Source organism: Emys orbicularis, chromosome 2 (assembly GCF_028017835.1).
Source record: "Emys orbicularis isolate rEmyOrb1 chromosome 2, rEmyOrb1.hap1, whole genome shotgun sequence".
NCBI lineage: Eukaryota > Metazoa > Chordata > Testudines > Emydidae > Emys > Emys orbicularis.
In genome coordinates this window covers 284,752,835-284,777,239 of record NC_088684.1, presented here as the reverse complement: position 1 = coordinate 284,777,239, position 24,405 = coordinate 284,752,835, and the positions used below count along the sequence as shown (strand labels likewise).

General features: G+C 39.8%; 1 protein-coding gene across 6 annotated transcripts in view; it reads left to right on the top strand.

Annotated features, from left to right (window-relative positions):
- Nucleotides 1–24,405, top strand: part of LOC135873573 (sodium channel protein type 5 subunit alpha-like) — a 262,049-nt gene that overhangs the window by 168,840 nt on the left and 68,804 nt on the right. For 5 of the 6 annotated variants that reach the window (XM_065398188.1, XM_065398185.1, XM_065398187.1 and 2 more), the window contains 3 exons: nt 3,930–4,050; nt 15,695–15,849; nt 18,187–18,360. In XM_065398188.1, the coding sequence (XP_065254260.1) occupies nt 3,930–4,050; nt 15,695–15,849; nt 18,187–18,360 (450 nt within the window). Of the gene's footprint in view, nt 1–3,928; nt 4,051–15,694; nt 15,850–18,186; nt 18,361–24,405 lie in introns of all 6 variants that reach the window. The other variant, XM_065398186.1, reaches the window with a different exon arrangement.

The window sequence follows — 24,405 nt, the reverse complement described above, 5'->3', positions numbered from 1 at the left end:
GCTATTTTTGAAGGTCGGAGTCTGCATGGACATTAAATGCCTAGAGTCCTACTCTTCACAAATAATCTCTGTGAGGTCTCATAGGGCAAATAAGGACAAGTTAATCTATTTGATAAATGTCCTAGGAACTTGTGAGTAGCCATATAAAGTAAATAATTGTTAGGAAGTCTCTTAACAGATTTGTTAGGCCCAAGAGAGAGGATTTTCAGTGATTCATTCAGTAAGTGGAAGTCATAAGAAGCATTGAATGTGTTGGGAATAAAACAATGTTGATGTCAGTAAAGAATAAATTATATGATTAAAAATTCATCTCATATGAACTGTCAGAGGCATTTGAGAAATAGAATCATTGATGTTGGAGATGGAAAAGACCTGTTAGGATGATCCAATTCATCTTCCCTATTGAATATTGTCCCATCTATCTTTAAATGTCTCAAGCAACTGGGATTTCACCATTTCCCAAAGAAGACTATTCCCCAGCCTAATAGAGCTCATTGGCAGGAATGTTTTCCTGATAACTAGCCTAAATTTTGCCTTTCTGAATTTCATCTCATTATTCATTTCTACTATCATAAATCATTCCTCTTCTTTCATGAATTAATACTTTTTAAATTTTAGAATACTCTTATAACCTCCCCCCCCCCCATTTAGTCTACACTTAACTAAGCTACACATATTAATCCTCTTGTTTAATCATTCCTCCAACCAAGCCCTCCATCCCACTAGTCATTTTTCTTGTTTTTCTTTCAACTCCTTATTTATCTCATTTTGGTGTTGAGATACGCAGAACTAACACAGTACTCCAGGTATAGGAACCCAACATCTGCATAGAGAATAAATATTACCTCTGATGTTAAGACATGATGCTTCTGTGTATGCAGTCCAAAACCACATAGGTCTTCTGCATTGCTATATCCCGCTGTAAATTCATGTCTAATTCGCTTTCCGCTGTTACTGCAGGTGTGTCTTAGAGTCACAGGGGTCCATGTTTCTCCTTTCCACTGAATGTCTGTGCTTCAGTTATCTTTTCCCTGGATGTACTGGTTTGTACTTTTCCAAGACCAGCCCTCATTTTCCATCCATGTTTCTAATCTCTCTTCCTCTGTCCTTGCTGCAGGTCACCACTCCTCCCAGTTTAATATAATCTAGTAATTTTACTGTTCAGTCCCTCTTCTACATCATTCACAAAGATAAGACTGGACCTAACACTGATCCCTGGAGTAAACCACTATATACCTCCTCTTTCCTAGTTGCTGTTTGTCACTATCTTATGTTTATTGTCCTTCAGATATCTGTCAATTAATTTGACAGTGGTTGAATTCAAGATAATTAGAATTAATGTTAAGAGTTTTCAGGTATCTAAAAGGGTGTCATAAGGAGGAGGGAGAAAACTTGTTCACCTTAGCCTCTGAGGATAGAACAAGAAGCAATGGGCTTAAACTGCAGCAAGGGAGGTCTAGGTTGGACATTAGGAAAAAGTTCCTAACTGTCAGGGTGGTTAAACACTGGAATAAATTGCCTAGGGAGGTTGTGGAATCTCCATCTCTGGAGATATTTAAGAGTAGGTTAGATAAATGTCTATCAGGGATGGTCTAGACAGTATTTGGTCCTGCCATGCGGGCAGGGGACTGGACTCGATGACCTCTCGAGGTCCCTTCCAGTCCTAGAATCTATGAATATGCCAGGGCAGCTGGCATAGGAGGTGACAGCTATCCCAGCGGTATGCCAGTAAAGAGAATTCCCCTGCCCAAAGCCATTTTACAATGCTGTGATGCACAGTGGCCTTGATGGTCTAGAGAATCCACCCTTAAGCCTTTATAAATCTATCTACAGTTCATGGTTCCATTATCCTCTAGGAGTTTACTGATTTTGTTCGCTTAATATTTATTCCATTACTTTAATAAAGATCTACAAACAAAGACTTAATGAATAGCAATTGCCGGGATCATTCTCCTTTCCTTTCTTCAAAGTGCAGGACTATATTTGCTGGTGTGTAGTCTTCTGGTCTCTTCCCACTTTTCCATGAATGTTCAGTAATGATTGTCAGTGGTATGTTAATTTTGTCAATTCCCTTTGTGCCCTAGAATGTATATTGTCTGAACCTGCAGATTTATGTATATTCAGATGTTCTCAGTTTGTCTTTACTTGCACTTTAACATATATCATTTTTACAGGATCTTCCTCACTTCTTACTAGGCCAGACTTTTGTTATTTTTCATGTTGAACATAGATTTTGAAAAGGAGATAATTATCTTCATCATATTTGAGTTGTCATTAATAACATCTCCTTCATCAAATGTTACTTTGTCTCTAGAAAATATCTTTCCCTCCTTATTCCTTTTAGCTAGATGAGTCAGAATTTTTCATCAAAATGATTTTTTGATGAAAAATACCATTTTTGGCAATATTGAAAATGGTTTCTCTTCTAGTTGGAGTTTCTACTTTTTTTATCATAAAGTTGTCTTGTAGTGTATGTAACTTAGGAAGCATTTTAACAATCCATGTTTGGCTGTGTTTATAACCCAACTGGTAAATGGCCAAATAAAATCCCTCGTGAATGGGTATCCAGTGGTTCTGACTGCGCTGAAAGTTGGCCCAGCTTTTTTTTCATTCTTGTTCTCATCTAGTCTTGGTAGTCTCTAGACAGTGAGCCACTCTCATATTTTCATTCTGAATAGGGATTTTTAGAAGCTTTGCCCAATTAAGTCTGTGATTTTTGCCCTCTCTCTTGAAATGATATTTTTCTGCTTTTTAATTATTTGTAACCCTTTTTCACAGGGAATTCAGAGAATTGTAAACCCTGTCCAAGACCTGTGGGTTGTTGTAATTAATTGCAGATGAATAGGTTTCGTCCCACTTTGTAAGCATTTCTGGAGTGATCAATTTGGTCCACTTTAATATAACTTTAGCTTCTGCTTTAATGTGGCTGTAGATTTTACATGGACTGTGTACATTGGAAAGCAGAAGCACTCATTTTCACATTAATAATAAGTATTAAAGTTTTAGTTGTTCTTTAACTGCATCATCATCCTCATTAAAAATATTTTGCATACACATCCCACCTTTCATCTGAGTATCTCAAAGTATTTTACAAGCATGGGTAAGTATTATTATCTCATCTTGTGGAGGGACATAATAGTATTACAAACTGGGGCTCAAATAAATTCAATGGTTTATTAGAAATTACAGAGTGAGTCACTGAATGAATAACCTATGCCTCCTGACAGTTATTGTTTTGTATTATTGTATTGCCTAGTAGACCCTAGCCAGCATTGGAGCTCCATTGTGACAGGCACTATTACAACACATCATATGACACACTCTGCCCTTAAGAGTTTATAATCTAAACAGACAAGACAGGCGATGCTTCAGGAAAAGGGATTAATATACCCATTTTACAGATGAGGAACTGATATGTAGAGAGAGGCAGTGTCACCTTGGGCAAGTTTCTGAAAGTCCCAGACCCAGGAATGAAACCAGATCTCCTAATCAAGTACCTTCACCACTAGACCACATTTCCTCATAATAGGGTCGCATGCTCTGTTCCAGTGCATGAGGTATGAGGAAAGGACATATGCCACAAAAAAATTGCTAGGGGCTCTCCCATGCTAAATCTCAAGATATGATTATGTTACAAAAGAGAGCTTTATTTTAATGAATAGGTAAAGTTTTAAAATAATACCTCTCAAGTTTTATCTTATGAATAATTTTGTTGTAGATAACATGGTGATGGGCTGACAATAAACACACAGAGGAGCAGGTAGAATTATCATCACAGATGATGGACGCTATATACAATGCATGGCAGTTTTTTCCTTTGTTATAATTCTTTGCTGAGATATTGTTCAGCTGAATTCAAAACACAGCAGCTTCCTTAAGGTAAAATTGATCAATTTGTTTTCCTCATCTTTGCCCCTGTTGCCCACAAGCTTGATGAAATCAGTCTCTCTGAAGGCAGCACAGTGGATTTGGGAAATTCTGCAGAGCTACTGGAACAGATCCCTGAGCTGGCTGATGATTTAATGGAACCTGAGAACTGTTTTCCAGAAGGTAAGGACCTGCTTACTTCACTGTGATTGTAAAGTGTAAAACATGTCTCCACATTAACACCAAGGTGTTCTGGCTACTTGCATTAGTATTTCACCGATGTACTTCATTTCACAGATACTGTTATGCTCCAAACACATACGCAATAGGCAGCAGTTACTTGTTAACATTTGTCTGTGAATTTCTAAAGCCTGATAAGACTGGAAGCCTAAATTGCTGCATAGCTTTTAGCTTGATAGGCTTTTTGCATCATACTTTGTGCTGTGCAGCTTATTTTGTTTTGACCTGGCTTTGTGTCTTCAAAGACGTGTGTGTACTCAGAATTGGTACACAACTAATCTGAGCTCACTGGAAGGTAATGGGTTAGTAGATACCACCTAGAAAGTTCATGATTCCCAGGGATTGATTTGTATTTATTTTCCTGGCTGCTCCTTACTGTTGTTTGAAAGTAACTAAAATGTATTGTAAAAGACATTAAGATTAGCATGCTCACTAACTTTGATCTGACAGATGGTATGATACAAACAGGGCATTCAAGTAAATTATATTAGATAGTATCCTAATGCTTTTATGTATCCATCTTTAATATCAAAATATGCCAGCATTTTACCAATTTAAACTCCACCCATCACTGAAATGCAGGGATAAAGCACAACAACTGTATTGAGAGCCCTTAGCTTTAGCTAAATCCTTGAGGGAAATGTCTCTCAAATGCGGTTTCTTCTCAAAGTGAGTTTCTATTCCAATTGATTTTTCAATTAGATTCCACAGTTCCATTAGTTCTTTGTGGGGGAAAGACAGTTAGGTGAATTTTAGTTAATCAATGAGTTATATTCCTTTGAAAATTCAAGGAGTATTATACTCAGAAACAGGGCAGCTCAAATGGGATCAGACAGGGATAATTCCCAGGGTATTTGAGAGCATGTGAAATCAGCAAAAAAGTGTGTCTGAGTGTGAGAGAGATGATTGAATGAGGTAAGGGAGCCCTGCAGGGCTTACAAATGTCTCTAGGACCTAAATATTTTCTTGGCAGCTCTGCTTAAAAGCAATAGTCAAAGAGTAATGCAGTTAACTGAAGATAGCATGTACTATGCTGCAGCTATTCCAGTCAATACAATAGATTAGATGTGGTGTTTCCATTCTCTCATAATAGACATCTTATTGAGGCGAGTGAGCAGTGAGCCCTATTCCTTACTGCAAAGTTGCAATTATAATGGCACACAAAAATTCTACATTAAAAGAACATTATTACAGTTGCAAAATCAAGCACTTAAAAGTTAGGGGTGCCAAAATTAAGGTTGCTCATGCTTCATGGTACAGTCTTTAATTAGAAGATAATTCACGGCCATGAAAAACGCGTCATGGACTGTGAAATCTGGTCTCCCTCCGTGAAGTCTGGTCTTTTGTATGCTTTTACCCTATACTGTGCAAATTTCAGGAACAGCATTTCTCAAATTGGGGGTTCTGACCCAAAAGAGAATTGCAGAGGGGTCAGAAGGTTATTTTAGCAGGGTCGTGGTATTGCCACCCTTACTTCTGTGCTGCCTTCAGAACTGGGTAGCTGGAGAGTGGCATCCATTGGCCAGGGGCCCAGCTCTGAAGGCAGCACTCCACCAGCAGCAGCACAGAAGGTTGGCAATACCATACTATGCCACCCTTACTTCTGCGCTGTTGCCTTCAGAGCTGGGTTGGCTGGAGAGTGGCAGTTGCTGACTGAGGGCCCAGCTCTGCAGGCAGCAGCGCAGAAGTAAGGGTGGCAATACCATACCAGGCCATACTTACTTCTGCGCTGCTGGTGGTGGCGGCTCTGCCTTCAGAGCTGGGTTCCCAGCCAGCAGCCGCCACTCTCCAGCTGCCCAGCTCTGAAGGCAGCGCCGTCGCCAGGAGCAGCTCAGAAGTAAGAGTAGCAGTACTGCAACCCCCCCCACAACAACCTTGTGACCCCTCCCCCCAACTCGTTTTTGGGTCAGGATCCCTACAATTATAACACCATGAAATTTCAGATTTAAATAGCTGAAATCATGAAATTTATTATTTTTAAAATCTTATGACCATGAAATTCACCAAAATGGACCGTGAATTTTGTAGGGCCCTAAAGATAACTATACAAAATATTTTTTCCAGAGGACCCCTGCTTCATTCAGTAAATTAGTAATTATTTAATATTTCACCATCCTTTCTCCTCCTGAAGTTCCCAGCCTCATTAACTATACATCTTTTAACATCTGTAACAAATTAGGCAGGGATGTACAAACAGCCACCTCTTTACTACACAACCCTGATTCTTTCTGAGAGCACCGTCCCTCAATATAATTAACAATTCTTTAAAAAAAAACAGAAATCCTTTCATATGGAATCATATAGCTCCACTCAGGTCATCAGCTCGTTTTGAACCTTTAGATCCACAACACAGACCTCTGCCACTTAAGCTAACACAGTAACTGGTAGCAATAGTTAGCTGTTATCTGCTCTGTGGACCAGCACTAGAAGAGGATGAGAGACAGGCTTTGCCAGTTGTGAAACCACTATATGCTGGCCGCAGATGAATGTAGAATGTAGAATGTTGACCAAAACTATCTGTGAATTTGATATGACTATTTAAATTTGAACAAGAGAGGATCCCTGCAGAATACCCTACAGCTCAGAAGTTAGGGCATTCAGCTTCAGCATGCCAGACACAAGTTCAAATCCCTCCTCTTCATTAGGCAGAGGGGGAATTGAACTGTTTTGTTTCATCAAGAAAACCAAAAAAATTGTGATTTGGTTCAGTCCAAAATTAATTTTTTTTTCTTCAGCCAGTGGGTCATTCTTACGGCCAGTTAGTGTGAAAGCAGCATCCACTCAGTGCCAGCTATTTTGGCATTTTTTCCTCCAGATACATTGCAACATTATGGTGCTGTTACTTCCACTGGAACGTGTTCTCTCTGCATTGCTAGCAGAATTGCAACTGGTGCATTATCTTCTGTGCCTCAGAGAAGGTCATTCAAAGAGAACCACTGGTCCGAGTTTTCTCCTCACTCCGAGTCTAAGAGGGGAGCAATTTCTCTTTGAGCACCTTCACATGTAAATTTGAAGCTACAGACCCTTTAAACTTAGCAGTAGGCTCAAAAAAATCTTCAGAGGAATTGCTGGAGTGGATGCCTTGCTCAGCAAGCACTTAGTACCAACTAACAATATCTCCGTTTTGTTTTGCTTAAATTATAAACTTCCATGAAAGTATATGACATCCACAACCTGATGTTTCAGAAACAATTAGAGTAGATATCATAGCTGGATAATTCAGTGGCAAGGTGAAATAAATCTGAATATCATCTGAATAGCAATGAAAATTCAAGTCACAATCCCTAATAATTGCAGCTAGTGGCAATTTTTAAATACAAAAGAGAAAAGGGGCCTCAGATACATCCCTGAAAAACACTGCAGCACAAATCTTAAACTGGCCCATCAAGACTGTCACCAGATGATGTTTCAAGTATGATTAAAACCAAGCCAAGGCCAACAAAAGACTCTGAACATGCCAACAGGATACAGTGATTAACAGTGTCAAATATTGCCAAGAGGTCCAAAGAAACTAGAATAGAAAGAGACCTGGATAGGTTGCATTCAGTTGACTGTTGGGTGCCTTCCACACAACAATCTTTGTGTTATGGTGCAGTCTTAAATCTGGGAGAGAAAAAGTTAAAAGTGAGTGTAATTAGGACCTTATGCCAAAAGGTAACTACAAAATGGCTTTAATTTAAATATATCAATAACCAAATATATTCTACCAAATATTACTCAAGTGCAGGTTATTCTGTGCCATGTCATGCAAGAAATTAATCTGTTTTCTTTATTTACAACAGATAATCAGCATCCCTGTCCAACTGATGCATTTTTGACTGTTGTGTTTGTATTTAAAAGTAGTTCTGGGTATTAAATAACTGTGGATTTTTGACAAAGGGTCTACAGAAAGCCTCAGTGACATTACAAATCAAGTTTTTAGTGTGAACCTCATGCTTGTGTTTTAGCCTCTAAGGTAATATATTAATATAATAAAGCTCACTCTAATGAAGATACTTGTATCAGAATGCACAAAGGTAGTGAGACTGGGTCTGATAGCTCCATTGTTTCTAGTTCCCTTAACAGGAGATTTGCATTCAAGTTTTCCAATGTGCAAAACAGAATATTTACACAAGCTGCACTGGAAATTTGCTATTACTTTTCCATAATTCATTTGTCGTTATTGCAGACATTTGAGTAAGAGCTTTCTCTCTCATAATCTAGCACTGCCTTCTACCTGTACCTGCAGTGAAGTCTGATGTATAGGATACATCACACTCTGCTCACAAGAAAGCTAATGTCAGGTCACAAATTTAGCATTATGTAATTTATGATTTCACTACAGGAGACCACAGTGGGCGAAGGGAATAACTCAGTAGTTATGAAAAGCAGGGAAAAGGTAAATGACATTATGTTAGACTGATGCATTTGGAAATGTTCCCAGGTGAAAAGGTCCCTCTTTTAGTCAGAAATTACATGCACTGTTCAGATATGAATTGAAAACACAGCCATTGTTCTTGGGCCAAATTCACCACTATACAAACCAGTGCAACAGTATTGATTTAACAGGCACTACCTTACACTAGCAATGGATTTGGCCCTCTCTGAGGTTCTGATTCTGCCACTCCATGCTTAAACTACTCTATGGGAAACCAATGAGGCAGCAGGGTATATGCCCAGAGAAAGAAACGTAGGTGCCTCAGGAACTTTTACTGCAAAAACTTTATTTAGCTGTCTACGGGGTTAGGTGGCAGGTGCGTGGGAGTTTTATGAATACTAACGGTGCCTAAATCTGGGATTTAAGTGCCTAAAGTGTCAGGCCCCTAAGTCTCTTTGTGACTCTAGACCTAAGTGCCTAAATCACTTTTGAAACTGAGACATAGGCTTCTACAGCATTAAGGCATTTTTGCAAATGTTTCCCTTAATCTTGTTCCTAGTGTTCCTAATGGACAGATATCACATGACACAAATCGCCATCACTAATCACCCTTTTAGCAATGTCAGCCAGAAGAATAGAATGGCTGTGGAGAGTGAACTAGCCTTTTGCCCCCAGACAAGGCTTAGGAATGAAACATTGATGGGGTGGAACCTTCCTTTGCTCAAGCTGTACCTGATCTGTAAAGAGGTAGAGGACTTTAGTCTCCTTTACCGTCAAACTGGCATCTTTTACCAACACTAAATTCTTTTAAAATATTTTATTAATTTAATGTTCTTAAAATTGGACCTGGAATTGATCCAAGTACCAGAATGAAACTATACAAGGAATAGTCTGGGCTTGTGCAGAGCTCTGTGTGCTGGAGACATTTGGAGGTGGGAGGAATTTAAGCTGAAATGGTCAAGAGGGTACTGCAATCACGTCACAGCTGCTTGCCCACTGCAGATTCCCTTAGTGGAACTTTCCCCATTGACATGCCCCGGCAGGTCCCTTTTATGGCTGACCCTGCCCCCTTTCCAAGTACATCCTTTCCTTCTCACCTCTTGATGACTATCATTTCTATATTCAGTAACACAGCATTCTAGAACATTGCAAGATAGCCTGAATTGTCTTGTTTGACCATTTCTTTTACACTTCAGATGTAAGTTAGTAACCTACACCATCTTTTAGCTACTGAAGGATTTGGCATATCATATTTTATTACCTTAGGGACTGATCATGCTTCCATTGAACTTAGTAGCAAAAGTTCCTTTGTCTTCAATATTGGGAGCAAAATTGGGGTCTGTATCTTGCTTTTCAGAACCACAGTAATTTCTAGGGCATGTCTTCTCTAGGAAATCTTATTGTATGTTAAGTAGTCTAATTAATTGACATGATGCTGGCAAATCATCGTTGACAAGGTAAATTATGGTCAGCTCCTCACAGTCATGAATTCCTACTGAAGGCAAACCTGATGATGCAAGAAACAAGCTTTTAAACCAGAGAGATGGGTTTGTCCATTCCCATTTACACCAGTCTTTCTGGCATAGCAGATGATTGTCAAGATTGCTAGCAAAGGCCAGTGTGTTGAAGGATGGCAATAGTTGTGTGTGTCTCAGTTTAGGACAGCTGTACCTGTATTCTCCCTTGTATGGTCCAGCAAGGACACCCGTTCTTAGGTTTCTGACTCCCCAGCCATTGCCTCTCTTGGAAAACACATGTCTCTCTTCCTCTTGACTCGGGTATTTCCAGGCTGCAAAGCCTCCTGCCTACACTGTGAAATCCCCAGCAAAGTCAGACTGCCTAAGCCAGCCTGCTTTACTTTTTTTCTCTCAGAGATAGTAAACAGGGTAGTTGCCCACAGTTAAGCAATCACATTTTTAGTACTTTCTAAGCAAGCACATTTATTCTTGAGATAAAAGCATTACAAAGAAAACATGTTTAAGACAATGAAAGAACCTACACATGTGCTAATAATCTTACCAGAAATCACACACACACACCCCCATCCAAAAAGGGCTCTGGCCAGTGAACCGAGGCCAAATCCCACCCAGGGGTTTTCCTGTGCTTAACAGTTCATCACTCCTTTTGCTCAGAACATGAACACTCACAAATCTCTGAGTTACTTCTTTATACAGTTTTGAGGTCTTTGATCTATCCCCATGTAACAGGTGATCTGCAGACAAAAGGTCTTGCAAAGGTTAAAAGGTTGAGTTCTTGCTTAATTGGAATAGTGGCATTTGCATACCCCTCCACCTAGAGATTTCCTGGGAAACCTACTTAAATAAGAGTTTGCTCTTGTGTCAGCCCATTGTTTAAAAGAATCCATTCAAACTCATAACATTTCCCAAGGTTTACATGAGTCATGTCTCCTAAACAAGTTACATACAATCCCAGAACAATACATAAACATTTTCATTTTAATATAGTGAGCTCATAAGATACTTAAACTTACTTAACATAAGAGCAGAAGAGCTGCCCTACTGGGTCAGACCATGGTCCATCTTCCCCAGTATTCTGTCTCTAACAATGCCTGAGAAGTGTACAGAACAGGGCAATTTTCGAATGATCCACCTCTGGTTTACACTTCTGGCTTCTAGTAATCAGAGGTTTAGGGATGTTCCGATGATGAGGTTGAATCCCTGACAATCTTGGCTAAAAGCCATTGATAAATCTATCATACCTCAACTTACCCAGTTCTTTTTTTAACTCAGTTATACTTTTGGCCATCACTACATCCCATAGCAATGCGTTCCACAGGTTAGTTGTCCATTGTGTGAAAAAGTACTTCCTCTTGTTTGTATTTAACCTGCTGCCCATTAATTTCATTGGGTGACCCTTGGTTTTTATATTGTGTGAAAAGGTAAATACACTTCTCTCTTCACTTTTTCCACACCATTCATGATTTTATAGACCTCTGTCATATCCTCTCTCAGTTGTCTCTATTCTAACCTGAACAGCCCTAATCTTTTTCATTTCTCCTAGTATGGAAGCTGCTCCATACCACTGACTATCTGTGGCAGGGCGCTGTAGGGAAAGCCCTACTCAGCTCCTGCCACTCCAGACCAATCAGGGGAAATGGGTTGGGGCTGGGCCACTAGCTAGGACTGGCCTGGAAACTGGCCGCACCTGCCAGTCTTGTTAACAGGGGCTAAAAGCTTGGGTGAAAGTGAGTACGGGGGGGAGGTCTGGAGACCAGGAGGAGAGAGTAGGCTCAGAAGGAGTCAGGAACCTGCTACCCCATTGCCACTGTGGCCTGTGCTAGGCCAAACCTCTAAATAATCTGTAAATAGTTGGAGCTTGATGGTGGGGCCCGGACACAGGAATAAAGAGCATGGGTGTTGCACCAGCTTGAAGTGGTCCTGACTCATTGGGGAGCGGAGCCAGGAGGCTGAACCCAGCGGGGCGCAGAGAGCACCCCTGTTACACCATCCTTGTTGCCCTTCTCTGAACCTTTTCAAGTACCACTATATCCTTTTTGAGGTGGGGTGACCAGAACTTGACCCAGTATTCAAGGTGTGGCTGCACCATGGATTTATATAGTAGTATTATGATATTTTCTGTCTAATTTTCTCTCCCTTTCCTAATAGTTCCTAACATACCGTTAGCCTTTTTGATTGCTGCTGTGCATTGACCAGATGTTTTCAGAAAACTATCCACCGTGACTCCGTGATCTGTTTCTTGGGTGGTAACAGCTAATTTAGACCCCATCATTTTGCATGTATAGCTGGGATTATGTTTTACAATGTGCATTACTTTGCATTTATGAACATTGAATTTCATCTGCCATTTTGTTGGCCAGTCACCCAGTTTTGTGAGATCCCTCTGTAACTGCTTGCAGTCTGCTTTGGACTGAACTATCTTGAAGAATGTATCATCTGCAAACTTTGCCACTTCACTGTTCACCCCCTTTTCCAAATCATTGAGTATGTTGAACAGCACTAGTCCCAGTTCAGCTCTTTAGGAGACACTGCTGTTCACCTCTCTCCATGATGAAAACTGCAAACTGCGGCCACTGGGAGCTGCCGGCAGCCGTGCAAATGTAAACAAACGGTCTTGTGGCCCGCCTGCGGATTTACCCTGACGGGCCGCATGGGGTTGCCCACCACTGACGAAAACTGACCATTTATTCCTACTTGTTGTTTCCTATCTTTCAACCAGTTACTAATCCATGAGAAAACCTACCCTCTCATCCCATGGCTACCTAGGGCACGTTTGCACTTAAAATGCTGCATCAGCGCAGCTGCACCGCTGTAGTGCTTTAATGAAGATGCTCTAAGCTGAGGAAAGAGAGCTCTCCCATCATCTTAGTTAATCCACCTTCCTGAGAGGCAGCAGCTATGTCAGTGGGAAAAGCTCTCCCGACAAAATAGCACTGTCTACATGGGGTGTTAGGCTGGGATAAGTACGTTGCTCAGGGATATGGATTTTTCACACCCCTGAGCAATGCAGTTATACCGATATAGGTCTGTATTGTAGACCAGACCTTAGTTTTAATAAGAGCCTTTAATAAGGGACTTTATCAAAGACATTCTGAAAATCCAAGTACAGTATATTGATTAGATCACCCTTATCCACATGCTTGTTGACTCCCTCAAAGAATTATCATAGACTGGGGAGGCATGACATCCCTTTACAAAAGCTGTGTTGACTCTTGCCCAACAAATTGTGTTTTTCTGTGTGTATGATGATTCTATCCTTTATAATAATTTATATCAGTTTTCCCAGTACATTAGACTTACCAGCCTGTAATTCCCAAAATCTCCTCTGGAGTCCTGTTTAAAACTCCGTGTTACATTAATTACCTTTCAGTCATCTGGTATAGAGACTGATTTCAGTTACAGGTTACTACAGTTCTGCAATTTCATTTCTGAGTCCCTTCAGAACTCCTGGTGAATACCAACAAGGAGTCTGGTGGCACCTTAAAGACTAACAGATTTATTTGGGCATAAGCTTTCGTGGGTAAAAACCTCACTTCTTCAGATGCAGTGAGGTTTTTACCCACGAAAGCTTATGCCCAAATAAATCTGTTAGTCTTTAAGGTGCCACCAGACTCCTTGTTGTTTTTGTAGATACAGACTAACACGGCTACCCCCTGATACTGGTGAATACCATGATCCTGGTTGCTTATTACTGTTTAACTTATCAATTTGTTTTAAAACCTCTTCTACTGACACATCAATTTGGGACAGTACTTCAGATTTGTCACCCCAAGAGAATAGCTGTGATGTGGGTATCTCCCCCATATCCTCTGCAGTGAAGACTGATGCAAAGAATTCATTTAGCTTCTCTGCCTTGGTCTTGTCTTTCTTGAGTGCTTCTAGAACACCATTGTCGTCTAGTGGCCCCTCTGCTTGTTTGGCAGGCTTCCTGCTTCTGATGTACTTAAAAAAATTCTTATTGATAGTTTTTTCATCTTTAGCTAGTTGCTTCTCAAATTTTTTCTTGGCCTGCCATATTATACTTGTACATTTTACTTGCCAGAGTTTGTGCTCCTTCCTATTTTCTTGATTAGGATTTGACTTCCAAATTTTAAAGGATGCCTTTTTGCCTCTAACAGCCTCCACTACTTTGCTGGTTAGTCATGGTGGTATTCCTTTGGTTCTCCAACTGTCTTTCTTGATTTGGGGTATATATTTAGTCTGAATCTCTATTATGGGGTTTTTAAGTGGCCTCCACGCTGCTTACAGGCATTTTACCCTTGTGACTGCCATTTTTATTTTCTGTCTAACTAGCATCCTCATGCTTGTGTAGTTCCCCTTTTTAAAGTTAAATGTCACTGTGATGGTTTTGTTTTGTTTTGTTTTTTAGTATTTCCCCCTCTACAAGGATGCTAAATTTCATTACATTGTGGTCACTGTTATGGAGCAATTCAGCTATAGCTACCTCTTGGACCAGATCCTGTGCTCCACTTAGGACTAAATCAAGCATTGCCTTTCCCCTTGTGGGTTCCAGGACTAGCTGCTCCAAGAAGCAGTCATTTATGATGTTTAGAAATGTTGTCTCTGTGTCATGCCCTGAGGCGACATTTATCCAGTCAATAGAGGATAGTTGAAGTCACACATTATTAATGAGTTTTCTGGCCTCTCTAACTTCCCTTAGATCCCTTAGTATTTCACAGTCACTATCATTATCCTGGTCAGGTGGACAGTGTATATTTCTACTACTATACTCTTAACATTCACTAAGGTTTGTCCAGGAAATTGCCATACCTGTTACACTTTATTTTAGGTAGTTATATGGACCTTCTTTTCTATAGTATCTGAGTGCTTCACAATCTTCAATGTATTTATCCTCACAACACCCCTATGAGGTAGGAAAGTACTATTATCCCCCCTTTACAGATAGGAAACTGAGGCCCAGAGAGTCAAAGGCTTGTCTACATTTGAAAGGAAGGTTCTCTCGTCACAGCAGGTAATCCACCTCCCTGAGAGGTGGTAGCTAGGTCGACGGAAGAATTCTTCAGTCTACACAGGGACATAGGTGGGCTTAACTACGCTGATCAGTTATGTGGATTTTTCAGACCCCTGAGTGACATAGTTATGCCAACCTAATTTTCTAGTGTAGGCCAGGCCTAAGTGACTTGCGCAAAGTCACACAGGAAACCTATGCTAGAGCACATTTGAACTCAGATCTCCCAAGTTCTAGGCTGGTACCCTAACCACTGGGCCACACTTTCTGTCTGAGGCCTGAGACCTTTGTGCTTCGGAACAGCCTACGCTCACCTCCCTTTGATCAGATTGTCTTTGTCTTTTTTTTAATTAATAACTTCTGTGGTACCTTAATGCCAGGAATCTGCCCTCACCAAAGCTTAGAATGGTATTGAGAGTACTGGTAATACACCGCCAAGAATCATTAGACTGATCCTGCTTCACTGTTTGTGTCTAGACAACATAGCATGATAGGCCTGATAGCACTGGTAAAGCATTACCAGTACTCCCTACACTATTAAAAACTAGTGGAAGGATGCTCTTGAAAGAACTGGCATCTTTAAATGGTTTTGATAGTTCTTTGGTATTGGAGTAGAAGCAGGAGTAGATAAGGAGAAACGGAGAAGAGGATGACAGAAAAAAGAAAGAGGAAAGAGTTTACAGCGTCTCGGAGCTTTCTAATATTCCCAGATCTGAGAAATACACATGGTGGTCCCTTGGCATTAAATATTCTTGACTTTTTTTTTTTTTTTTCCTCTTTCAGTCTGTGTCCGATTCTTCCCTTGCTGTTCAGTGGACACCACAACATTTTCAGGCAAAATTTGGTGGAGGCTGAGGAAAACCTGCTACAGAATAGTTGAACACAACTGGTTCGAAACTTTCATCATATTCATGATCCTGCTGAGCAGCGGCACGCTGGTAAATTTAGCATAATCTCTCATTAGGTTTAAAGTGTATGTGTATCTAAAGGAAAGAGATGATGGGCTAGTTACATTCCACTTCAGGAAAACTCACCCTTGCTGCTTGTTTCCCTAAAGATGATTAGTTTGGGAATAAAACTTGTCTTATCCCTTGGTAAATTCACCGTCCTGTCTCAACATTTTACAAAGATATTTACTAAAAACTTAGGTCCAGACCCTTCCACTCTTACTCCCATGCAGTAGTACTTTACTCCATGAGTAGTCCAATGGCAGCCAAACCCACATAAGTTAGGGGAGCTCAGAGATGGTGCAGTAGTTGTGAAGATTGTCTTCCTCATGTGTCGATTTCTTGAGGACCGGACTGTTGCATTCTGAAGGAATGTTCGGAGGTCACCCTTTGCTGGTTTTCACTAGCTCAGAGAGACACGAATCTCTTTCTTAAGGTGTGACCCAGATGTTCCTTAGAGCATGGGGTTCAGAAGCAGGTCCAGGAAGGTTGGGCCCACCCTCCCTTTCGCTTATGCTGGCGGGGGAAGGGAGAGATCTGAAAATATTTTTTTCTGTTGTAACATGGGGTTCCAGTATGGAAAGGATTAAGAACCACACCTTTATTACTTCCATACATGTGATGTTACCAAACTCAATCAGGCCTGGCTGGATGATTATTGCCCTGAGTTCTACTTTGGGATCCTCTGCCACAGAGGTTTCACCCCAGACTCTAATTATCTTTTATGCAAAGTAGGATGAGAATCTTAATTGCTGCCTTTGGCTGTTCAGAATGCTAGCATTCAACTTTTGGCTTATGTGTATTGGGCTGATTAACCAGTTTGCTATCTGGAACAATTATACAGGCTCTGTATACATGAACTGGCTTTGGAATTGATCACTGTATCATTCATTCATCCCCAATTTTTCTTTCCCTTTTGTGTTCCCCACAGTCCACATTCAGGTAAAAAAAGATCAGGACATTTGTGATTGTTCATTTAGGCCCTGATCCTGCAAGCACTTATGCACATGGGTGACTTTACACATGTGAGGAACACTACTGAAGTCAACGGGACTCCTCACAGATGTAAAGTTAAGCATACGCAGATGTCTTTGCAGGATGGGGGCCTTATTTTGTTATTTAGAAACAACGTGCTAAAAACTCTCCGTCAGGCTAACGAACACTAAACCAGTTCAGACACAAGAGAGTCTTGTAAATTTAGAATATAAAATATCAGTGTCCTACTGCTTGATGTCTGGTTAATTTAAAAATATTTTCTCAGGGAAAAAAAGTTAAATTATGAGCATAACCCTATGTATTTATTTTAATTTTGCCATGCCTATTATTTCATATCTTAATTAGATTTTGAATGGGGTAGTAATAGTTTTCCCTAGCTCTGTGCAGCATAGCACTTTTTCCTTGGATCTCAAAACATTTTACAAATGTTAAGTAAACCTACCAACATGCCTGGGAAAGAAGTATTATTTTCCCCAATGTACAGCTGTGTAAACTAGAAATAAGGGTTAACTAGCTTAGCCAAGGTCACATAGCAAATCAGTGATAGGGCAAGGAATAAAATGAGAAATCACCGTAGTTACCTGTCCCCTGCTCTATGCTCTATTCCTTAAAAAACATGGTCTCCTAGAGTCAAGGGGGCATATGATAATGCATTGATAATACTGGTGTAAAAACTATTGGGACTTGATCAGATTGAATATACTGTTTGGACTGTGCTGGGGAAATCTGAAATATGGTTGTGGGACACTTTGTAATAAATTAACCCTCTAAAGAGCTATTAATACTCAAAAAGTCTGTGTGGAGTTTATTTGAGAATCCCCTTGAAGAAGAAGGAAACTGAGGCAGGGCATCTCCAGAGCACCTCAGGCCACGAGGTGGTGCATGGGAGATGGTCACTCAGTTACAGGGATTTTCAAAACTGCTTAAGGGATTTAAAAGCACAACTCCTGTTGCCACATCAATGCTTTTGAAAATCTCCCCCAAAATCAATTTACTGTATAAAAATAAAGGGAAATGAATACAGCCTTCATGCCTAGGATTTCCTTCTATTTAACAGTCAGGTTATCCAGAAAAGACACCTCCATTACGTAAATCCTAATATTTCTGCTTGGACACCAAGATACAGTTTTAAGTGCACCTTCATAATGAACAATTGCCTACAGGAAAACAGATAGTTACTCATTACAATTTCAAAATACAAAATATACATTTACTGTGGCTTCTGGTATAAATGACATAAAATCAAACAATACTGTAGACTTGCACTATAATATGAACATTTTCCACTGCAGTACTGCAGAGCAGTTCTAAAGCGATGCTTTGTACTTCCAGGCATTTGAAGATATTTACCTTGAAGAGAGAAAAAACATTAAAACCCTGTTGGAATATGCTGACAAAATTTTCACTTACATCTTTGTCCTGGAGATGCTTCTGAAATGGGTGGCTTATGGCTTCAAGAAATATTTCACCAATGCCTGGTGTTGGCTTGACTTCCTAATTGTAGATGTAAGTATCACTTTTGAAATATTATGTTCCTTGGGTTGATTATGCAGCATGCAGGAATGCAGATGAAGTTAGTTGACATTCAAATTCATGGTGATGACTTAAAATATTTACAAGCTGTTATGACTGACAGCTCCTTTCAATGCAAAACAATCAGCAGAAGTACCTATGTGAATTCATTTGCCATAGAGAAATCTCAGTGTAGCATAATAGCAAACATATAATTACATTTTCCTTTCAACCTTATTGGCGTAAATGAAATGACCTTCATCTCTTAATGTTAACCAGGTTCCCTCTCTGTCCTGTTAAGTCTGCCAGTACTTGCACTTGTAAAATGACAGGCATCGTTCTGAGGGTAAGAAGCAACCTTACATGAACCTAGATGTAAAATGCAAGGCTTGTTATCTCATTGAGCATCCTCTGGCAACCAGCGTGCCAAAATGAAAAGCAGCTTTGTATCATTACACGGAGGTGTTATTGTGCTAATTTAAGTCACACTTCATTTTCAGCCATAAGAACTCACTCTGTCTCTTAGCATTTCACATCTCATTCCACACTCCAGGCTCGCACCAGGTCTGGTTACCTCTGACTGGGCAGCACATGACCTCAGCCCACTAGGCTTTCAGCAGATTAGAGAAGCTATCCCCTGGCATGGTTTCCTGGGGAGGCTGCCAGAGGTACATAACAACATGTTCAGTACCATCTTCCAAGTATTTACAAGTGAAGGAGTCCAGGAGACGAAGGCATGAAAAGTTTTCTAGGACTGAAAGTGGTTTCTCCAGGGCAAAGTCTTACAAAAGAATCTGATTCCCTCATGCCTTCAGACATTGAAATTCGCTGTTCTTAGTTTTCCTGACAGGGAAATCCTTAAAACTAGACAGCAAGGCCGAATAAAGGCAAGCCCACGCTACAAGAATGATAGATCCAGATTTTTACCCTTTCTTCCCCTCAAGTTCAGGGTCTTTGGGTGCTAGTTACAGATAAGGACCAGCTGCAAACCATGTAGATCCCAAAGTACCAGAGTGCTTGGATGTGGGCTTTGAGCCTATATTTGCAGCTTATGAACATGGCTGGTGAATTCACTTAAGACTAAATACACTGAGCCAAGGCTTCTATTTTTTTATAGATGAGCAGGAATTTTTAATTAGATTGGATCAAAAATGGGTTAATTATCGCAAGTATCTCCTTGGTGCTCTTACTAGCTTGATGTATTTGTGCCAAAGGCTGGTGAAGCTCTACACACATGTCATTTATTTACTTTTAATAAATGCTGTTTTTCCATTTTACACCAGAACCTTGTGTCTAGGGATAACTGTACTTTCTTTGACCCCAATCCAAAAAAGCACTTCATTGGGGCTACTCAAGTGTTTAATGTTATGAAGGTGCTTATGTGCATTGCTCGATCAGGGCTTCCCCAGAGCTTTAATAGATTTCATCAAGTTCATTAAATTATACCTCTCTCTTTTCCTCCTATATATTCTGAGAAACCTCGTAAAGAGAATGAATTTATTTTTCACAGAATTGCTTCAATGACAGAGCAAGGCATGGTTTAATGGTTTGACCACAAGATTGGTTTGACCACCAGCTCCTGAGTTATAATCCTAAAAATGGCTCCCATCTGTGGCTTTGGTCAAGTCACATAACATTTCGTCCTTGGTTTCTCCATCTGCGGAATGGGGATAACAGGAATTACCCTTTCATGGGTATTACCTTCATGGGCATTCGGAGGATTAATTTCAGAAATCAATGTCTGTAAAGTGCTTTGGAAAATAGGAAGTACCACATGAGTGCTGAGTATTATCACTACTATAAACAGAGGTTCTTAGTAAGAAGAATTGCAATTTGCACATCGAATGCATTAACAATTTGGAGCTTTAATGTGGCTTCATTATAAACAGTTTCAACTGAGTTTCACAGTTGTGATTAATACATACGTATTATAGTATTACATGTGTAGCATTTAATTAATATCAAAGGGAGTAAAACTGAGCACCCAAGCTAAAATTCTGTCCTCCATGTGGAAACCTCTCATTTAATAAGAGTGACTTGTGAATCCAAAGTCAGCATCTGACCCAGAAAGTTTATGTACAGTTTATGTATTACAGAAAGTTTATGTATTATCCCTTTGAATAATGGGGTTTGTACATGTAACACTATGTCACACTGAACATTTACTCTCAAGTCTTTCTGGTTATCTAGACATTTTGGTTTCTTAAAATATATTTTAAGTTTTGCTTTTGCAAATCCATTTAGTTAACCAAAAATTGCCTCTTAGTTGAGACACTCAAGTTACTTAACTGACCCAAGGAAGTCACTTGTCTATAGAGTTCCCAGTTGACAGCTTTTCCTCTTGCATCTTTCTGATCCCCAACTCATTTTCCGATGATGTTTATGAAAGTCCTGCATTATTTTTTGAAGATTTTAACAGATGCTCCTCTACAGGCTATATTGTTTACCCACGCTGTATGACTCTGAATTGGCACAGTGACGTGCTCTGATTTTCCTATGCAATTTTTTCCTTTTAATTCTAATTTCTTCTGTCCTTTGAGAACCAAATCTACAGCCACTGAACTGAGTCAGGGACTGAAAGGATGAATTAACTGTTCCAAAGAAACAGATGAGCCATTTGTCTGACTTTCTCAATTGTATTTGTTGTTCAGAATTAATAATTTAACAATTATTGATTTGCCAATTGTTCATGAGCAGTTTATTGTCAATATTCAAAATTCAAGGTGTGTTGGCTGATTTTTCATTGGAGATGTCAGTCACATGGTATCATCTGTGTTTTCTGGTTGTACTAATGTAACTCTTACAATCAATTTTCTAATACTGACACAACCAGTTTAGAATTTTCTTTCAGCAAATATTCACTGATATTCACTTAAAATTCTATTTCTACAAACATTTCTGCTAGGAAATTAGCTTACTAGAATCTGAATGATAAGAACACAAAGGGGACATAAATCATGTCCCGTGCATTATTTAAGCAAATATTTGAGGGATATTTTTGAGGTATTTATTCAGCTCTGTGACAGATCTTTGACACTGATTTGTGCCTATGGAAGAGCAGTGACTATCTCATAATTGTGGATTAGTAAACTAGATTCTGGATATCAAAGCCTGGACACCAAAAATTCCACAGTAATCGACATACTGGAGGCTATTTTTGCCAGATATAGAATCCTGAAGGATGATCTCTGATAATGGGCCTCAAAACATCTCAAAGGAATGTGCCAATTTAACAAAAAAATAAAAAAGGGTTTTTAAACACATTGCAATACAATAAGACCATGTTAACAGCATAGCAACAGATTTGTTGGGGAAAATGGCCAAAAAGCAAAATGCACACTCATTAAAACCTAGGACTGATGGGAAGGACCTTTCCAGGAGTCTACTCAAATACTGGATACAACTACCTAGTTTGCAAGTGTACTACTAAAGACAAATCTAATGCAGTCAATTTACAGTGAACATGGATTTTTGTGTGCACATGATGCAGGATGATGGCCAGTGTAAACTCACAGTTGATCTCAACTAGGAATATATTCAGAGATTGTAAAAGGTCTGAAGCTTGAATAGGTGTGAATATCATTCTGATTTGCACCAGATAGACAGAAACAGTGTTTATGCCCCTTGTTCGGATGTACATACCTATACTCACACAAAGAATAGCCATTTATACAAACGTTTATACAAACAAAAACTTAGAATCATAGAAAGGTAGGACTGGAAGGGACCTCAAGAGGTCACCTCGTCCAGCCCCCCGCAGTGAGGCAGGACCACATATACCTAGACCATCCTTGACAAGTGGTTGTCTAACATGTTCTTTAAAACCTCCAGTGATGGGGATTCTGCAATCTCCCTTTGAAGCCTATTCCAGTGCTTAACTCTCTTTATAATTAGAACGTTTTCCCTACTATCTAACCTAAATCTCCAGTGCTGCAGATTAATCCCATTACTTCTTGTCCTGCCTTCAGTGGATGTGAACAACAGCTGATTATTGTCCTCTTAATAACAGCCCTTAATAAATATATTTGAAAACTGTTATCAGGTCCCTCCTCGGTCTTCTTTTCTCAAGGCTAAATGTTCCCAGTCTTTTTAACCTTTCCTCATAGGTCAGGTTTTCTAAACCTTGTATCATTTTTCTTGCTCGCCTCTGCGCTCATTCCAATTTGTCCACATCTTTTAAAGTGCGGCACCCAGAACTGGACACAGGACTCCAGCAGCGGCCTCACCACTGCAGAGTAGAGCAGACAGTTACCACCAGGATGTTACATATGACACTCCTATTAACACACCCCAGAATAGTATTAGCCTTTTTTTTGCAACTGCATCACATTGCTGGCTCACATTCAATTTGTGATCCACTATAACCCCCAGATCCTTTTCAGCAGTACTACTGCATAGCCAGTTATTTCCCATTTTGTAGAGGTTCATTTGATTTTTTTTTCTTCCCAAATGTAGTACTTTGCACTTGTCTTCGTTGAATTTCATCTTGTTGATTTCAAACCAATTCTCCAATTTGTCCAGATCATTTTGAATTCTAATCCTCTCCTCCAAAGTGCTAGCAACCCCTCCCAGGGTGATATCATCCACAAGTTTTATAAGCATACGTTCCACTCCATTATGCAAGTCATTAATACTGGACACAGGACAAACTCCTGTAGGACCCCACTAGATATAGCCCCACAGTTTGGCAGCAAACCATTGATAACTACTCTTTAAGTATGGTCTTTCAACCAGATGTGCACCCACCATATAGTAATTGCATCTCAACCACATTTCCCTAGTGTTCTTATGAGAATGTCATGTGGGACTGTGTCAAAAGCCTTAATAAAATCAAGATATGTGACGTCCACTAGGCCAATAACTCTATCAAAAGAAAGAAATTAGATTAGTTTGGCATGACTTGTTTTTGACAAATCCATGTTTGCTATTACTTATAACTCTTTTATCCTCTAGGCTTTTACAAACTGATTGTTTAATAATTTGTTCCAGTATCTTTCCAGGTATAGAAGTTAGGTACTATATTTGTCCTTCTCCGGTCCTCTGGGACCTCACCCATCCTCCATGAGTTATCAAAGATAATACCAGATAGTTCCTTAAAGTACTCTAGGATATATTACATCAGGCCCTGCTAACTTGAGTACATCTAACTTATCAAAATATTCTTGTTCAAACATAGCAGATTAATAAAGGAGCATGAACATGGCCAAAGCTAGGAACTGTGTGGAATTCAAATAAATGTTTGTGAATGGTTTTTTTGAGGGTGTTTGCCCAGCTCTGTATGTAGGCATCCAGAAACAGCTGAAGATACAACAAAACCCAATGCTGTGAATTTTTACAGGAGCAGGTAGACTCCATCAACCATGTATGTTTTTGTAGTGCTTGATGTTCCTTTCAGTCATTTTCTCCAATCTAGTAACATTATCTCAGCCTTACCTAGTTTGAGTTTCAGCCAGCTAGCTCTAATCCATTCCCCAAGTTTTGTTGACACTGTATACGTCATTCCATTCCACTAGCAGGTTCACACACAAAAAATGGCAGTCTAGAGACTGGTGTCATTCAAATACTTAGGGAACTTCAAGGTGTCATTCAAATACTTAGGGAATTTCAATCAGTAACTTTTTCCCTAACCATACCCCAATGGATCTATGCACACATTGTACAAGGAGGGAACAGAACAGTACCCTCGAGAACCTTTCAAGAAAGACTTTTTGGAGAAGATGAATAATTGCCCTAATCTATCTCTGGGAATGCTTTAAAAAAAAAAGAGTAGTCACTTTTTCAACTTCTGTAAACATCTGCAGTACACTCAACAAATTCACGTAGTCAATGGTATCTGTGTCAGCTTATTATATCAGCACAGGCACATAATCTTCATCCATCTCCAGAAGATCATCAACCAGTCATCACCAATGCAGCTTCTGTAATATCATCATCATCACCCTGGCAAATCCCAAAAGACATGGTCTCCTTGCAGATTGAGCATCACCTACATCTCTAGCTAGGTCATTAAGGTGGTCTGGCTAGCTATTCAGTTTATGT